The sequence below is a fragment of the Diceros bicornis genome, chromosome 7 (genome assembly GCF_020826845.1).
Source record: "Diceros bicornis minor isolate mBicDic1 chromosome 7, mDicBic1.mat.cur, whole genome shotgun sequence".
In the NCBI taxonomy this organism is placed as follows: domain Eukaryota; kingdom Metazoa; phylum Chordata; class Mammalia; order Perissodactyla; family Rhinocerotidae; genus Diceros; species Diceros bicornis.
In genome coordinates this window covers 74,183,002-74,202,873 of record NC_080746.1, presented here as the reverse complement: position 1 = coordinate 74,202,873, position 19,872 = coordinate 74,183,002, and the positions used below count along the sequence as shown (strand labels likewise).

The 19,872-nt window shown below is 32.1% G+C and overlaps 1 protein-coding gene across 4 annotated transcripts in view; it reads left to right on the top strand.

Annotated features, from left to right (window-relative positions):
• Positions 1–19,872, top strand: part of SOX6 (SRY-box transcription factor 6) — a 573,709-nt gene that overhangs the window by 326,450 nt on the left and 227,387 nt on the right. For all 4 annotated transcript variants that reach the window (XM_058546045.1, XM_058546046.1, XM_058546047.1 and 1 more), the window contains one exon: positions 4,078–4,167. In XM_058546045.1, coding sequence (XP_058402028.1) covers positions 4,078–4,167 — 90 coding nt within the window. The remainder of the gene's footprint in view (positions 1–4,077; positions 4,168–19,872) is intronic.

Below are 19,872 nucleotides of genomic sequence, written 5' to 3'. Positions count from 1 at the left end.
TCATCATATAGATTAGGAAATAAATATCTTACGTACTCTCACTTCAGATTTCACTTGCACTATGTTATTAATTATTAGCATAATAAAGCATTCTTGACTTACCTGGCCTAAAACCTAGGTACTTAGGAAGCGGAAACATTGCTTTGCAATCCATTATGCAGGATATTTATAAAAAATTAGTTCTGAATTCTGTCTTTCCTTTTTTCTTTAGAAAAATTTTCTTTTTTATTGTGAGGAAGATCAGCCCTGAGCTAACATCCGATGCCAATCCTCCTCTTTTTTGCTGAGGAAGACTGGCCCTGGGCTAACATCCGTGCCCCTCTTCCACAACTTTATATGGGACGCCACCACAGCATGGCTTGACAAGCGGTGCATCTGTGCGTGCCCGGGATCTGAACCAGCGAACCCCAGGCTGCTAAAGCAGAGGGCGCGCACTTAACTGTTGCACCACCAGGCCCGCCCCTAGAAAAAGTTTATTGAAAGAGAAAAACTTAAATTTGCCAAAGAAAAGAAAAAAACAAAGCTATGCAATTTACAATCAATTTATAAAATATCAAAACCTTTTACACCTTTGATTAAAACATAAGTGAGAACTGAAGTCAGCTCTTGATTTTTGATAGTTCTGTTTTAATCACATTATTTACAAAAATTAGACAAGGTAAAAATAATAAAGTCCTGCATTTCATTGAATATGTATTGGTTTACAGACACTAATTCTTTCAAAGTAAGAGAGATTAATTTTGGCATTTTCCATGTTTTTACTGAAGTGTTATGCCTTACACTCATTTTTAATATGTATATATTATGGTGACATTTTTTATGCTATAACATTGTGGTTCTCTGTCTCAATTTCCAAAAGGTGTGTAGTTCCTCTCCTGTTTTTTAGCTGATGATGACTCAGTCAAAATACTAAAATTTGAATACTAAAATACTGTATATTATCTCATTATTTTAAGGGCTGTAGCACCACCATGACTATATTAGTTGTTTTCAAGTCAATCATGTAAAACATATTTATCTGTGTAAAATAATCCAAGAATATCTGGGTGATGTTTAGTTTTTTTTTCCCACTTGGAATCTTCTGTGACTACTGAGTTAAAGCCACTCTGCATGGTCTTACTCTTTGCGTGTGTGTAATGCAAACTGGGCTTCTTTCCTTATTTTGACCTCTTTGGTTTTTGCGTTTGTGTGTGATGAGAATAGGGCAAAGTCTGATCTGATTAACTGCCTTTGTAAAGCTAGTGTCTTATTAATGTAGTTGAAGGATGTGGCACAAGGAGAATGAATACTTACTTTTACTTTGCACCTTTACCTGGATATTGTTTTGAATGGGAAATTTGAAAATATAAATTTTCATTTATAACTTTATCTATTACATATTTCCTCATTTCAAGTCAGAAACCTCTTGGTGGTGGTAGTGCCTGTCTATGTGGTATTTGTTAACAGTCTACATCCTCTGGTCTTTTCCCCCTCACCTTACTCCCTTTAGGTTACAGTAGGAAGCGTGCTTAGTACTGATGGTGCTATGCTCTTGGAGGTTTGACAGTCAGATAATTAGGTGAGAAAGCTGAGAGTTTTTCAAGAGATTTCCTCAGAGTTTTGAATCTTCCTGGAATTTCCTAGAATAGAGATTAAACGTAGATAAGGTTGTATATAATGACTTTTGTTGTCCTGTAGATAAAGGCAATCAGTGATTGTTATTAAATATTTTTGTGGGCTATAAATATAGACACGCAAAGGCTGCTTTATTTTTTTCCCTCAGTTTTTTCTACTGAAATGGGAACTCAGATAGCTATATTAACTCAGCATTATTGTGAGGATTAATTTTCTAATAGGAATGTGAAATGCTTTGAAGTTATTAACTATTTTATGAATGAGTAGCTTTTTTATAAAACTGTGTCCACATTTTGGTTTGTGTTGGAGTATGTGTTCCTGTTGTCCATATAGTTCTATTTTTCTCCCACGAAGTTTCAGCATTCTTTTCCTGGAGCTCTGAAAGACTTCAAGTCTATTTATAGAAACAAGGGACATATTTTAGCCTGTTTTACATTTAGTGTGTATCTAATCCTAGTTTATGAACTTGCTCTGAATTTATGATCATTACTCATAAATTGGGCTTTTGTCTTTGACCATTATGTGTTCTCAACTCAAATTTTAACCAAACAAGTTATGCTGTAGCATTTATATCAGTGATTATCAGTTTAGTGCAATGTCATAATACCTATGAAAGGGTAAAAAAACGTAACAGAATTGGATAGGTTAGGAAATTGAAGACATTTTGTTGATTATTCTTATCCATGATCTGATGTTATATCAATGTGTCTCAGAAATTTAAACCTGATTTAAGAAAAAGTAATCTCTGATAGGCATGGCTTTGAAGATTTGCTTCTTAATTCTCAAACTTAGTATTAACCTTTTTATGACTTTAATGTAAAAACAAAATATGTATAGAATAAAGTATACACCTTGTTTCTGAATTTAAAATAAAAATAGCAAGAGACCATTCTGGAAATTAAATACAAACTGAACATATGCATATGCATATATGGCTTATCAGAAGGTCACTCAGAATCCAGTTTTTAATCACAGTGGCAGATCACTTGTTGAAGCTTGAGAAAATAATTAGTAGGAAAGAAGAGAAGGAAAGAGGGGAAGAAGTAGGGGAAGGAGCAGGGAGCTTTCACTTAATAGAATCAAGCTGACTTCTATTTAGAAAGAACTTGAGCTTCATGATAGCAAGCTAGTATGGTTGTTCTTCATCAGCCCTTTCAAGACACACTGATCTGGATTCCATCCATTCCTTGATTGATTGATCATGTCATGGACAAATGTTAATTGTTTTCACCAATACTTTCTAACCATGCAGTGGTCTTCTCATCTCTTACCCAAGGCTCACTGTCTTTTTTCTAAAGCTTATCTAGTTTCTAAAACCCTTTAGATCCATCTTGACCTTACTGTCATTCTGAAAAATTCAAGGAGGATTTAGAAGTTGGAGAAAAAAATGAAAGGGAAAATGCTAAAGAGATAGGTACTGACATGGGAGAAGAAAGGCATTTGGAATTGGAGTAACTATTTTAAATATAATTTTAAAAAGAAGTTATCAGAATTTGACACTTGGAATGTTCAAGTTTAACGGGAGTATGTTTTGCACTAAGGATTTAGTATTTAAATCTGTATTCCCTTTTGGAAACAGCCTATTTAAGATTTGAGGCTTAAAAGACACGTGTAAATAGTTGTAAGCAGTAGCTCCAGTTGCAAATCCATCTGAGTAGAGAGAAAATATAACTCATTGAGAAAAATTTGCTAATTATTAGAACATTCTAACGTTTAAATTTCTGTAACCTTTATGAATCTTTATAGCAACAAGTGTAATTACTCCCTAAAATCTAGTCTGCTATTTAGAAATGCAGTAGGGCAAATGGTGTTTAAGTCAGTATTTTCTTGAAAAGAATATGCATCTCTTTTTATGTAAGAGAAAAGTTTTAGCAGTTTTCATTACTGGAGGACAGAGAACATCTTGACTTTATTTTCTCTGCATTTTTCTCTGAATGGGTATTTTACAAAAGCCGCCATATGTTTACTTCTTTTTTAAGGACCAAGTGGCTACAGGGTGAGTGGTCTCTTCTCCCTTGAAGCTTTGTCCTTCTTCCTCGAATAGCACATGAATTTTGCTTGGACTTAAAAAAAAAATCACCTGGATTAAAAGGAATAATATCTAAACTTAAACCCATAGGAAAGAGCCCTTTTTGCTGTCATTTCAGTATAAGAAATGATAAATGCTGATCAATATTAATGGAATTATTATTATAATGCCAAGATAAGATTATTAAGCATTATTTTTTTTTCCTGGGAATAGTTTAAATAATCTTCTGGTAAAAATAAATTTAGTTGTGGTATTTTATAATAGAGTAATATAATTGTCTGTATCCTAGGGTTAAAACAACAACAACAAAAAATAGCTTTGATCATTTTTAAATGAGAGATTTTTTCCATAAACTGGCCTTCTGGATTTGTAATATTTTAATACTTGTAAAATGTATATATAATATTTTAATACTTACTTTTTTATTTTAATAGATTCCTCCTGCATGGAAAAATTACTTTCAAAAGATTGGAAGGAAAAAATGGAAAGACTAAATACCAGTGAACTTCTTGGAGAAATTAAAGGTACAATATACAAAATTCAAACATATCAATATATAGATGTTATTTTGTATTACAACACATTTGCTGATCTTCTGTACCCTTACATTAAATTCTTACTTCTAATATTAGTTTATATGTGAGAGGGTAAATCTATAGTGTGTCCCTGAACTTTTATTCTTTGTAATGTTTACAGAATGAAATTTTTAACCTTTTTATTAGTCTATAAAACATATAACTTATAGGATAAGCTGCTTCATTAATTTACTTAAGAAAAATGTATGAAAAAAGAAAAAAGTGTTATGTCAAAAGATGAAGAACAAATTAAGTAAAGATAATTTTAGTCCTTCCTCTTGAAATCATACTAATAGCTTAATTTATGAGTCCAAATCATTAATTTGAATTGTTTCTTATCAAAAAGGGCCAGCTGCAGCACCTATAAAAAAGGAGTTTATAGAATGTGCTGCACATCATGGTTTATGGGTGGATTCTGAGGCCTGTTTACCTTGTTCAAATCCTGGCTCTTGGCACTTATTAAATGAGTGACTTTGCACAAGTCCTTGAACTTTTCTGTCTTGAATTCCTCAGATCTAAAGTGGGGATAATAACAGTACTTACCTCATAAGCTCATTAAGAAAGTTAATATGTGTAAAGCTTTTAGAACAGTGTCTGGCACTTACAAAAGCACTCATGAGGGTAAGTTGTGGTTGTTGTTAACATGACCATAGGATCACAGGTTGATGAATCTCAAACAGATTTCAGAGGATTTAATGTTTCATGATCTCTGATCCTGATGAGGATGAGCATCTTTATTTTTGAAGATGTGATTGATATTATTACTTTGAAACCTGTAAAGAAGTGGACAATCCTAATTTATTACAGAATTAAGTTACCCTATCAGTCAAGAAGTTTTACTTCTTGCCTTTCTCTTGTTGGTTCTTTTATGGAGATGAAGTACTGTATTACTAGTTTTTGGTATCATGAATGGAATCCATGGTCATTAATTAATTCTATCTAAATTGTTCTTTACAGAGAGTCATCACTCTGACTTGCACTAACAATTTGGGAACTTAATTAATATTAGTTTTCTGAATTTATCAAACAGCTGCAGGTGAATCTTCCTACTGGTCATGGATAATATCTCACTTAAGAGGAACATTTGGCAATAACTATCTGATGAAAATATTATTTTGGATTTATTACAGAAAATTGCCTAGTGTTCAGGGATGTTATGTTCAACTCAAATGAAGAGAAAAGGAAGTCATCTCTTTCCTAAGGAATAATTAATAATTCATACCATTAACTAATAGAGTATCCAAATCAAGTGGAAATTGGATATTATTTTGAATTTCACTGCTTCTGTTTTGTACTCATAAAGGCCATTTGCTATTCTGGAAAAAAGAAAGAAACTCAACTTGTAACTGATGGGTAGAAAGAAAGTCATTAGTGACATATTCTTTATCCAGCTGCAATAACATGGTATGTGCTACTTTGCACGTCATTCTGTGTTTTCTTCCCTTTCCAAAGTCATTGGTTTTATAACAGTGAGAACAGAAATGGTTTATGCAAAGGCAAGCTTTTGCCAGCATGAATGATGGGGGTCTTGCCTTCTCCTAGTAATGTGGAAGCTAACATTTTATTATGTTATGATTCAGCATCGAGTTTTTATGCTTCGGGTTATCCCACCCCCCTTTCCATCTTACTTTATTTTTAAGTCTAATTATGAATTTAAAATGCAAAAACTGTACTAGTCTTAGATAGTCAAAATGTATGAATCTGAAAAGTGAAACATGCGAAATTAGGCTTTTCAACTTTAACTTTTTTTTCTGGATTCTGTGTGTGATATGTGAACTTTCATTTGTGTGTTCCTCCATTTTGGGCATAGAAGATGAGGTTCTTACTAATTTTTCATTTTGATTTACTCTACATAATTATCTCTTCTTACATCCTAATATTGTGTCACCATAAACATTATACAGAAAATATACCAATAACATAATAAAAAAATGAAAAAACTTTAGTTAAAGTAGTATTCCAATAGATTTAACCACTGCTAAAATCCAACATAGAGTTTTAGTCTAAGTGAGATCAGGCCAGTTATTATCCACCTAAATTACTTATAATTATTATGAAATTTTAAAGTGATCTAAATACTATGTCCAAGAAACACATACTATTGTAGGTCATCAGTATTTAATATTATATCTCAAACAGTGTGTATTTTTAATACCTCATTATTTTTCCCTCATTACAAAATTCGTATGTATTTATTGTAAAAAGTATAGAAATATATACAAAAGAAATAAAATTTTCCTTTCATTCTACCTGTATTGTATATCCTTTCCATTTTAATTTATGCATATACATGTTATATTTTTTTCCTTAAAATTAGAATCATCCTTTTACTATTCTTTGTAATCCATTTTTCCCACTTAATGATATATTGTGAATTTCCCCGTGATGAGGTCATCTTCTAAAATATTTTTATTTGCAGAAAATGTTGTATAAAGTGAGGTTCTCATAATTTAATGAGTCTTTTATTCAACATTTAAGTTGTTTTCATTGTTTGTCATTATAAAGAAAACCTTGAACATGGATAACTTTTTAATACTTTTCATTATTAATTAGTGGTTATTTTCTTAGGATATATTCCTAAAAAGTGAAGTTCCTGGGTTCTTTTTTAAAAAGGCTTTTGATTCATATTGCCACATTGCCACCCTTCAGAAAGGGTATAGTATTTTGTGCTTTCATCAGCAGTATCTGCAAGTATTCTGTTGCCCTCAATAACAAGTATTACTACTTTAAAAATTTCTTACCAGTTTGATAGGGGAAAATAACATATTATTGCTGATTTAATTTGAATTTCTTTGATTATTATTGAGAATGAAGAGTTTTACATTAATTTGCCTCTACCTTTGTGAATTGCCTATTTATGTTGTTTGCCCATTTTTCCTGTAAAGGATTTGTCTAGTTTTTATGGTTTCGTAAGACTCTTAATGCATATTTTAATGGTATTAACCTTTGTCTAACATATATGTTACGTTTTGTAATTTTTTTAATTTTATACTTTTGTTGTTAAATCTTTCTCTCTCTTTTTTAATGCTTTCTTTCTGTTGGAAGTTTGTTTAGAAAGGCTTCCCTCACTTTGAGATTAGATAATATTCTGCTATATTTTCTTCCAATTCTTTGACTATATTTTTATACGTTTAACTCTTTAATTCCTCTTGAATATATTTTGAGGTATAATTTCAACCAGAGAAACAGCTTAATTTTTTTCTCAAGCAGTTAACCAAATATTTCTGTATTATTTATTAAATAATCCATCTTCTCCCTTCTGAATTGAAATAACATCTTTTATTACATACTGATCACATATTTGGAACCATTTCTCAGTTTTTGGTTCTATTCCGTTGATCTTTCTAAATCTAAACTTCTATTAGTGCTATGCTACACTAATCACTGTAGCTATATAGTATCTTTGAGAAGTAAGTATTGCTAGACTACATTCATAATTTTTCCTTAGGGTGTTTGCATACATCTCTAAAGTTTATATTATTATAAGTTGTTAATTAAAATTCCAAAGTGATTTTTTACAACATTATATTACATTTATATAAAACTATGGGGTAAACTGACATCTTTATAGTACTGAATTTTTCCATTCAAAATCATTTATTCAATTCTTTTATGTCCCTCAACAATGTTTTGTTTTTTAAATACAGATTCTGCAAATTTCCTTTAATGTTTTTTCTATAATATTTAATATTTTTGCTTGCTCTTGTGAATGGGATATTCTTCATTCTATTTTTTTTGTTACTATATTTATGGATGATAGTGAATTTTCCTGGTTCTTTTTATAACTTCTATCTTGATTAGACTTATTAGTTCTGTCATATTTTAGCTGATATGTTTTCTCCTCTCTTTTGGCAGTTTTATATCTCTTTTTTTTCACCCCTTCTCTTGTTACACTGTCTAGAATGTCAAGAATAATATTAAGTAATACAGCTGATTGCAGGTATTTTGTGTAGTTTTTAATTTATGGAATTGTTTTCAATATTTCACCATTAAGTATTATGTTTACTATTGATTTAAGATATTCTTTATCATTAAAAAAAATTCTAGTTATAGTTTCTTAGGAGTTTCTATGAGAAATTGCATTTTATTTTGTGGTATATCTTATTGGTTTTTGTTTTTCAAATTTGCTGATGAAATAAACCCTCATTAGTCATGGTGTAGTCCTTTTTTAATCTACTGCATAACTTATTTGCTCATATTACAGTTATTTTTGCATCTGTAATCATAAATGAGATTAGTTTGTGTTTTTCTTTATTTGTACTGTTTTTATTAATTTTTAGTACCAGAGTTCATAGTTGAATTGTAAAGCTTTTTCTCCTTTTCTAGGCTATGTAAAATATTGAAGAGATAATATGGGAATTACTTATTCCTTGAAAATCCCAAAGAATATACTCATAAAAGTCTATGCCTAGAGAGTTCCTTGGAAATAACTGGGTTTTTTTTGTTACATTTTCTATTTCTCTTTAAGTCAGTTTTGCCAGGAAAACAATATCCTGGAAAATTGCATATTTCACTGGGGTTTTCAAATACGTTAGTATTGATTTAAAATACAGTATTGCTTATTTTATTTTCTGTTCATTTGCTGTTACATATTTCATTTTAAATTTTGCATATTTATATTCTTCCCTTTTTGTCCCTCAGTTTTACTTGCCAGTGTTCTTTCTGTTTATTTCTCCTTCCCACTCCCCAATAAGGATCCAGTTTTTAGATTTATTTGTCAGTTCTACTGCTTTTCAGTATCCCAACAACTAACCTTGCTTTTACCTTTACTATTTCTCCCTTCCTTGTTTTCCTTATACTTTTTCTTTTGTTTTATTTCTGATACCCTCTAACTTCCTAAATTAAATAATTCATTTTAAACATTTTTTAATTTAATAATAAAGACATTTTTGGCCATGAATATGTTTGTAGAAATAGCTTTATGCAACCCCATACATTTGAGCTTTTAGAATTCTCAGAGTAATTATTTTCTAAATCGTCAATATTTTTGTTATTTTCTAACTGATCTTAAGTTTATATATCATTCTTAACAGTACGTCTTCTTTTGGATTTAAGAGTATAATGAAGCTGAGAAAAAGAAGAAACATAGCCTCTATCATACCACTGGAAAATTCAATGTGGTGGGTTAGGTGCCAGAGGGAGAATTAAAGTGTGGCCAGTAGAATGGATAGGAGCAGTATTGAAAAACGAATCTTCAACCCAGTGAGCTTAATATTACCACATATCAAGAAAGAGTACATTAATAATCTCCTTTTTAGATTTTACTTTAAGAAAAAAACAGTGCTTTCAAATAAAAGTCTTATTATCTAAATGAAATAAAGCAATATTTCTGAAACCCCTCAATAGGAGTTGGAATATTGATGAAGTTTGAGAAACACTGAAGCATAGATTTTCAGTGGGTCTGTATCTGAGTCTTGTCTAATATTTTTTAAGAGAAAATTCATCCCTAACCCCCCCACCATGTTTCCATAGGTAGCCTTCTTTCCAGTAGCAGCATTAATTGAGGATAGAGTGCTGTAAATGGCATAAATGTAATAGCAGTAATCTCAAAGCAATGTTTAAATCAGGTTAACATTATTACAAGTACTGCTAAATAACTTTATTATTAAGAACTTAAATGAAATATAGTGTAAAATTGTTAGACCTTTGCCTTGGTCTGGTTACATCTGAAGTTACATCTGTGTTCTAATTGGGGTTCCTTTTTTTTTTTTTTTTTGGTGAGGAAGATTGGCCCTGAGCTAACATCTGTTGCCAATCTTCCTCTCTTTGCTTGGGGAAGACTGTGGCCAAACTAACATCTGTGCCAATCCTCCTCTATTTTGTATATGGGACACCACCACAGCAAGGCTTAATGAGTGGTGCATAGGTCTGCCCCCGGGATCTGAACCTGTGAACCATGGGCCCCCAAAGAAGAGTGCATGAACTTAACCACTACGCCACCTGGCCAGCCCCATGGATACTATATTTTTAAGGGATCTGTTGTCAATTAGAATTTATCAAGAGTGGCTAGAATGGTGAAGAGTCTTGAACATTTAATATGAATTCTAATTAAAGACCTAGGGCAGTTTGGCCTAATACATGTTAGGTGGTTGAAGTTTTATTGAATAGAAGAGGATATTATTTGTGTTATTTAAGGGGATTAAGGTAATAGGAAAATTGTTCTCAATGTACAAAAGAACTTAGAAACAATGACTATCTGACATTGATATATTGGACTGCTTTAAGAGTGCCTCGAATATGGTTAAGTATTTGATAAATATTTGTTGAATGAATGGGTGAATTAAGATAAAATCAGTGGAAATTTGGCTGTGGAAAATTTTAAACAGAGATGTTGTAGAGGGTATTCCTACTCTGGTGGAATGTTATCTTCATGACCGCCAAGATTCCTTCAAAATTAACTAGTGTTTACTATATTTTCTTAATTATGAGACTGATTCTCAAAATATTATCTATTTCCTGTCAATAAGTAGTATAGTAAGTACTTTTGTAAGATGATTTATTGTTTACAAAGGAAACAAAGTACTAAACCATCTACATTATTTTATTTGACCCTTATAACAACCCAGTGAGGAAAATATTATTATATTCATTTTACATATAAGTAAAATGACACTGAGAGAAGTCAAGTGGCTTGTTTGGGTCACTTAGAAAGTTGTGGAGGTAAGGTTTGAATCCTCGTCTCTAGAGCCTCTGTTTAATACAATACAGAGTGGTTCTCAAATTCTTCAGAGGCTTAGAATTCTGCAGTGGGGACAAGGGGAAAGTAGACTCTGGGCTGTTCCTCCCTCCCACAACTCACAACCAACGAAAAGAGTTCCTCTTTTACCCTTTTCTATATAAGGCAGTACAGCAAAGCAGGAGTGGGTGTAGGTAATACAGTTTCTCTCTATAGTAGTGTTTATTTTGATCCATTCCCTAATGAGAGAGAGTGGGGACTGATATGGTAGAAGCGTACAAGATAAAACACAAGTACTGGTAGGGTCAATAACCCGTTTGTATGTGAGTTGTACCAAAGGAGTGAGGATGCCAGGATGGTATGGTTACGAAACATTTCTAAATGCAATGGTGACATACTAAATGACATCTAGAGCATTAGGATTCATCTTCTGTCTCCATGGATGGATCTAGCCTTCTGTGGTTTATATAAGAGAATCTTAGCCAAGCTCCCTGTTTTGCACACATGCCCCTCTATGCTATGGCTGGCATCTCCTCCTTGGTGTGAAGGCACCTCCCTGGGCAGTGTGCCAGAGAAACGGTAATGTTGGTTGTTTGAGTTAGCACAAACTGTTTGTGCTCGTGTTTGTCAAACACACAGATGATGAGAGAGACAAAAAAATAATGTGATATGAACCAAATAGGGAAAATAGTGCTTTCCTTCCTTGGTCACTTATGAGTAACCATTTCAATATTTACATTTAAGGACTAAAGTAGATGTGCTTGTAGGTGTGCTCTCCTGCAGCTTAGAAAGATGATGGTCTCTTTCTGATAGGAAAAAAAGTGATTAAACAAATGCTTTTAAATGGAGAGTTCTACAAATGATTCCCAATGTTTTCCAAAGCCACTGTTGAAACACAATTACTTATTATAGTTATTCAACTAAAATATCTGAGAGGTTTGTTCTTGAGCGTAAATGTTAGTGCCATCCTTTACTATTAAAGACTTTAAGCATTACTCCCTGTTACTTCATTAGAGTTGTTACTAAGAGAAGTAAAATTAGGAACTGCGTAACATCAAATAGTACAAGCGTATTACAGTTGTGCTTGGTGCAAATACTGAATTAAAAATGTGAATTTATTATAATGTTGCTACTATGTGCTACTGAAAGCCTGGTTTTATTTTTAGTTTTGATTGCAAACATAAATCTTTGGATCACAGGAACACAAAAGTCATGGTTTTTTTTTCAGTGCATGATACATCTTTGAAGATCAAATAGTGTAGGCTATTCTTGAAGTAACTTAAGCAGTGCTGTTATCACCAAAGGGTCAGAGTGGATCTAACAGCATTCCCATAGAATTAGTGTTCTGTGTCACAGGTTACTATCTGAAATGCCATTCTGTCTCCTAGTTTGTTCACTTTTAGAGTAAGGGCCTAAATTCTATGTAAGTATTCTGATTTCTTATTCTATACATGGTTCTTTCTACAGAATACTCTGGTTTTTAGGAATAGTAATTCACGGTTACTTGTGTTTTCTGTTGTAGGCAATCACAGAATGACTAGGAGTGGGTTTTCAAGAGCTATGACTATACATTTTACATATTCATTTATAAATGAGTTTTCTTGAATTTCCATTTACAAATTTACGGCAATTTCTTTATCGGAGGGAGCTTTAAAAAAAATCTGGAAGCGTTTAGAGACGAATCATCTGCCACTTTTCAACTCCAATAAAATCAGCAAAGGTCACATACCTAGTGATTCTTGCTGTCTCATTATGAAAAAGGGTTGAAATGGTAATCTATCAATATTTAGATTTCATGTATGTTGAAAATTTTAAATTGTTATTTCTAAGACAAATGCTGTATTAATCTGGAGACCAGCTTGTGAAAGAGATTGAGAGCACAGATATTATTTTCTTTCTTTTTTCTATTATTTTCACTTTCTTTGTATGAAATAACATAGTAGAGTGTCACTATTTTCTCTATAAATCTGTGTAATCGTAGAACTTCAGAGTAATATCTAGAATCATAGAATCTCAAAAAATTAGAGCTGAAGGAGCTTTGCATATTATGTAGTCCAACTTCTTATTTTCATATAGGGACCTCAATATCCAGAAAAGTTACTGCTCTAAATCACATGGTAAATTACTAAGGTGGAAACTTAATATTCCCCCCAAATAGCATGTTTAGCCCCTTTCAGATAGTTTTTCTGTTGTCTTGTAATCAATAGTGAGTTGTTATTGGGGAGCCCGTGAGCTCCTTTTACTAACAATAAATGCACACCACAGCTAGTTTTATAAATATATATGCATTATGACACAGCAACACCCATAGTTTTTTAATTATACCACTTTGCATGAATGTAGACATTTCAAAGCTCTCCTTTGTACTCTGTTATAAACATCTTTTACTTCTTTTTAAGTCTGTGTGATATACATACAAGCAATTAAAACCTCCTCCCAATTGGGGTTGGAGACACAAGGTCTTCTTAATTAAAATTCAGACAAAATCTACTGGCAAAAATTATTACTATATGATTAAGGTCTAAAGTATTATGATACATTAGAATCATTGTTAACTGTTGGGATTAAAAGAAATCGATATGTTGAGGAAAAGATCAGTTGGATCTAATTAGTGAAATCAATGTTTACATAAAAGAAAATACTGAAGTTTAATAACAGGTTCTGGTTATAAATATAACACTGGCTAAAACTGTACTTGGTTATTATTACATTGACCACACAATCACATTTTAAATTCATTGAATAAGAATCTGAAACTTCTTTTTTAGTAGTTAATTATTATAATTAAAAATGTAAAACTTTACTTTAAAATCATATCTGGTTTCAAAAATTTCAATTATAAAATGTTCTTATGTGTAAAAATAGTCACCAATTATAAAATATTCCTATTGATTCCATTTTTAAAAGGCTAATTTTAGCAATAGCTACAGCCTAGAGTGGGAAAGGAGGCAAAATTGGTTAGAAGTAAAAAAAGATCCCAAGTATTCTTGCACAATTATGATTACATTAAATATGTATTAGTCTATTTGGTGACATATCGAAATAAAAGAGAATACATTTTGATATAATTCAAAAACAAGACATTTTACTTTTTTCTTCCTGATTGCTGTGATGAAAATAAACATTATAACCAGCATGGAGAAGAAAAACTATTACTAATTGCAGCCTAGATTTTAAGTAAAATGAAGGTCATTAGCAATTTCCTGGAAGCCATTCAGATTGCTTACCAGGAAATGGTAGCTAGCAGGACATCTGTAATCCTCCTGTGTGGAATTAGTGAAAACATACTGGAGCTTTAACGATGTGTGTTAGATTTAGGTTTGTGGTGGAACCTTGCTCTATCAAAATAGCTCATATTCTTTGAATAGAGATGATTTTTATTTCAGTATTAGTGTACAACCCCAAAGTTGAAAATAGCCTTTAACATCCACCCATCCATACATTTATACATGCATTAACACACACCTGTAGATTGCAGTATGATTCAGTGGAATAAGAGATGGTAGGATAATAGCAGAACAATAGGAATCTGGGAGTGAAATGTGTTTGCGCAAATTGAAGAAATTTCTCCTATAATTTGGAATGCTCATTTCACAACACTTTGGGTGGCGAATTTAGTCCCATTTTTAGTAGCATCTTCTTATCTCAATAAAGAGATAAGCGAAGCTGAGTGTTAAGTGAAAATACCTCTCAGGACGTAAACTTAAGTCTGATTTACTCTGCATTATAGTGGGAGAATTGGGGTCACTGATTTAGAGACTTTTAGCATAGTGTCTCCATATTACTTGAATTGTTGGTTGGCTTAACAAGGTTAACATCTCTGGAACTATTAAGAGTGACAGAGTAAAACTGAGGAAGGTATACATTTGCTCCAATTTGGGAGGATGTTTAATACAGTGTTAACAGAAGTTGACTATGCAGTGGGAAATGAAGGATATGGGATGGGGGCTCATTTTTAAATTTGAACTGTATACTTTGTACTGTAGATTTCTTTTAACCACGTGTATGCATTGCTTTTTCAATAAAAAGACTAGTTTAAAAAAAGGAATGAAAGTAAATCTTCAGTAAAAATGAAAGGGATTAGTTTCCTTATTTGTACAAAAGAAAATGGATGATATTACTTAACTTCTGATTTTGTTGAGATTAGAAAGAAAATATGTAGTGTTAGGAGTGGCATGGAATAGGAAATCAATAAATGCTATAGGTAGGCAACAACAATTGTCAACAACACTTGGCAAAGTTTAGTACTTGAAAGAGTAAGTATTTATTGAAAGAATGAGGAACTGCAGTTCTCAAACTTTTCAACCTCCGGACTCTTAAAATGTATTGAGGACTCTAAAAATCTTTTGTTTATGTGACTTATACCTATTAATACTTATTGCGTTACAAATTAAACCTGAGTAATTGAAACAATTTTTATTAATTCATTTCAAAGTTATAATATTAAACCCACTACATATTAACATAAAAGCTAATTTTTATGAAAAATAACTATATTTCTTAAAAATAATTTACTGAGAAGAGTGGCATTGTTTTATATTTTTGCAAATATCTTTAAGGTGTAGTTTAATAGAAGATAGCTGGACTCTCTCTTATCTGCTTTTGCATTCAAACTGTTGTGGTATGTTCTGATTGAAGTATACGAAGAAAAGTTGGCCTAATATTGATATGTAGTTGAAAAAGAGAGAAGTATCTTACAGCCTTTTCATATAATTGTGAATATTCTTCTTTGATACTCCACCAAATTTCACACGTGGTAGTTTCTTAAAGGTTAGGCTCAGTGTAGCATCTGAAACCATATCAATGAACTTTCAGTACTTTTACGTTAAAATGCATCGGTCCAATTTGGACTTTGAATGAATCTTTTACTCCATGCATGATTTTGTAACAGCATTGGTCTTTTAGATTATATTGTTTTGCTGAGTTATGTAGATCTTCCTTATGCTGGCACATTTTATCATACAGTATCAAAAATTCACATTCATTAATTTCACCACTAATCTTATCAGAAAAATCTTTTCATGCATTTTTCTGGAAATAGAAGTTTTTCAAAATTCTAATTTTCCTTTGAAAGTTCAAATTGTATTGTTTTAACCAGTACTGTTAGTTGTTTTTCTTGAAGTGACAGGCTCATTTGCCAAATATTGCAGTATGAATAATGGTATTTTGTCTCTTATTCTTTCAAATAAAATTGGTGTTCTATGCAAAAAGCTTGAAAAATTTCAGCTCACACCCCAAGCAAAAGCACCAGTCATTTTCCTTGAAACAGCTATTATACTTAGGTACAAGAAGCAGCAGAAGTGCTTCCTGGTTCATCATGCCAAATAGTAAAAATATGTGTACTTAGAAGTCATTATTTAATAAAATTAATTATTTTTATTGATTCATCAGGGAATTTCTTAATTGAAACTGAATTTTTTGTTTTACTGTAAGTGTGTGGTGGTGAAGAATACAGTGACTCCTGCTAGAGTTAGGTTGCTTTGATTCATGCTAGGGGACTAGCAGTTTTAACCCACTATTTCATTTGCATCCTCAGTGCAAATGTCATACTGTAACATGCAGCTAATGCCTTGGTATTGTTACGAAAACAGTATTGGCCTCTGGGACAACTTGGAGAGTTTTCTGGGACTCCAAGGGGTCCATGAACCACACTTGAAGAACCACTGGACTGGAACCTTAAAATAGACTAGCATATAATTACCTTGACAATAAATTAGTCAGTAATAACCGCAAAGCAAATTAGTCACATTTAGGAATTCAGAGAATCTATGAAGAACATGAATGAAGTTTCTGGCTTAAAGAAGTTGCTTTCTTCCCTGGAACTGGGATTGTGGCATAATAAACACGGAGTGTGGAGTTGATTAGATGTGGGTTTGAATCATGGTATAAACTGAGCAATTTATTTAACCTATTTTACTCTCAGCTTTCTAACCTGTAAAATGGAAAAAAAAAATACATGCATTACAGGATTGTTGTCTGTGATTGTAAAGTGACTGACCAAATAGGTCCTCAGTAGATAGTAGTTTGCCAATAGGAACAAGAGTATTTGGTTGTGTGCCGCCCATAGGGACCTGGAACCATTCATTACCTCTTGTAGCACAAATTATTTCATAGGAAATGGTTAGATATGTATAAAATTGAGAGGAAGTTCTAACAGTTTGAAAAATCGGTTTTCTCACCCATGTCAAGTTTATGGTATAGTGCATGTCAGCACTGTTTGTTCAACTAAATGATATATAAGTTTTTGATAATTTGCTTACATTTTCCAGGTAAGCTAGACCTGATGGACAGTAGCCTAGTTAGCTTCATTCCCATCTTATTACTGATTATTACAGATAGTGTAGCTATCATTTGCCTCCCAAGCCCTTGTAGTATTATTAAATCACCTTACTTAAGTACAAGTCAAATTCTCTTACCGAAAACTTTACGAGATTTTCCATATGATTTTGGTTCTGGCATTTTATTGTAGTAGTAGTCAAAACTTAGAGGTCTTGCTGTTAAAATGGGATTTTCACATGTATCATTTCTAGACATACAGTTGCTATGAAATATTTTTTAGTGTAACATTTGTGATAGATGAGATTTCAATACATATGTATTTATTATTTTATAAAGTTACACGTAAGATTTTTAGTAGACGTAAAATAGTATGAAAAAGATTTAAAAGTTTTATATACCATTATTATTAATTTGCTCTATTTCACTTTGGTCTTTTTTGTTTGAATAAATGTATATAGTTTAAAAATACACATTTATGATAATATTTATATACAGCTGATTCTTAGAAGAAAAATGGATGGGGTAGTAATTAATCTCAGTGCTGTTTATAGGCCCAGGAATGCTCTGTGCCTCACACTCTAGGTGCCAGGGTGTGCCATGGGAATTTCTCTACTCTAGAGTGAGCTCTTGACCAAATTCTCGTGGGATGTGTATGTCACATTAATATTTGGCCCATAGTATTAGACCTCCCACATACTTACTGTTTAGGTCATTTGTCTGAATTAAAAAAAAAAATTGTAAGGCTAACCACTTAATAAAATGTGTGTATTTTCATCCAAATGGTGTTTTTATGAATAAGACTATTGAAATGAGCATAAATTGTACATTATTCTCTACATTTTTAAATGTGTTGCTACTGTTGGTAATTACCACTGAGTGCATATTTAATGCACTGAGGAAATTTGATGCAATTATTCCATTTATTTGTGATTCCCCTTCAATCCAAATGTCTGCATTAAACTATTGAACAAGAAAACTACAGAGAATTTAGGTCATTTAAAAAATGCACATATTTTCTGAACTCGGCTTATAAACTTGTATTGCACTAACCAAAATAAAATTAGAATGAACCTGACATTGTAAAGGATAGGGTTCAAAAGTTTAGATAATTTTGCATAAAATTATCTTTAAAGTATAACCTTAGAGAGGCTGGGCCAGTTGCAAAGCTACAGTCTTACAGAAGCCAATGAGAAATGTGTATAACTGAGCTCAAAATTTAGTTGGTTTAACTTAAGACAAATTATTTTTCCTCAAGCCTCCTTTCAGTACTTAGAAATTGATTTCTCCTGGAAATGGACTGAATAGACACAAGTTGGTAGCTCTTAGAAAGTCTGTACAAATTGTAGAAACCACAGAGGAAAGGTCTGAGTCTGTCTCTTCCATGAGTGCCTCGCATTTTTTAAAGCTCAGAGAATTTGGGTACTGAAAAAGATCTCTAATGCTGAAAGGGTCTGAAAATGAGAAGAGTGCAAGAGGGGTACAGCTTTTGTAGGCCCACTTTTTATTTTCTCCTTTGATCATAAGCTAGTAAGAAAAGTACACATGTTTCACAGAAATGATTCGATATCATTAAAATGGTTTGGTCAGGGAACAGAATAAGACAGAAGGACACAGGTATTAAATGGGAAGGAGGAATTCCATATCCATTTTGTTCACTAGACATCATCTGGTGTTCCCTTTCAAGTTAACATGCAACTATTCGTTATACATGTTTTAATGATATTCTTAAATATCTCTCTAGGGCTATGGAAGAGATATGATTTAAAATGAGATCTATCCCATGGCTTTAAAAATATGTTTCTTCGTATAATAGTGATGAGAGACCTGTGTTCCTATGCTTAAAGCAAAGAGTTACATTCCTATTAACATTTGTTTAACTAGGCTTCCATCACAACAGGTGCACAATTATTTTTATGAGTAAAATATTATCAGCCTTCAAGGGCTAAATGCAAGTTGTCTGATTAAATAATCAGAGCTGATACTTAAAATGCATTTGATTTCCACAGGAATTTTAAAATGCAAAGTCCCAGTCTCTTATCCTGACGTGTTGAGGGCGTTGCAATTGTTTGCAGTGTGTAAGTAGTAGCTTGTATTGTAACTCAGTGTGATGTAGTTCACATCATTTCATTGACTTTATGAGACAAACTACTGAAAATATAATCATAGTTTATTATTTGTAGTCTAAAATTTTAATCTTCTAATGGAGTAGTATTTATACTTCACATTAAATCAGTAAAAAAAAAGTGACCATTTTCCTTTGAAGACTATATTCTAAATTCAATTAAAAGGCACATCAGTTTAGAAAGTTAAAATCCAATGTCTTCTTATTTAAATTTAATTTGCAGGAGGGGTAAAAAAATAAGAATATAAATTTCAGTTCATAAAATGTATAAATCATATGTGCACCAAAGAACTGAATATCTTAGTTAACAATAAAGACTCACAAATGGTAAAAATCAACAAACAAAAAACAAAAGCAAATAAAAGCAAACACATACACATACCCCTCTGAACTGAACAAGAAGCTTCTCTAGGAGGCACCTTCCCCATGGTTTAGAAGTGCTACAACAGTGCAGCTGTTAGAAACCAATTACAGGCAGGTAACTGTTTGTTTTCATATCTAAATCTGTTTGTCAATCAGGAGAATGCAATGAATCAGGAAAGGGGATCTCAAATACAAACCACAGAGTGAGGCAGAG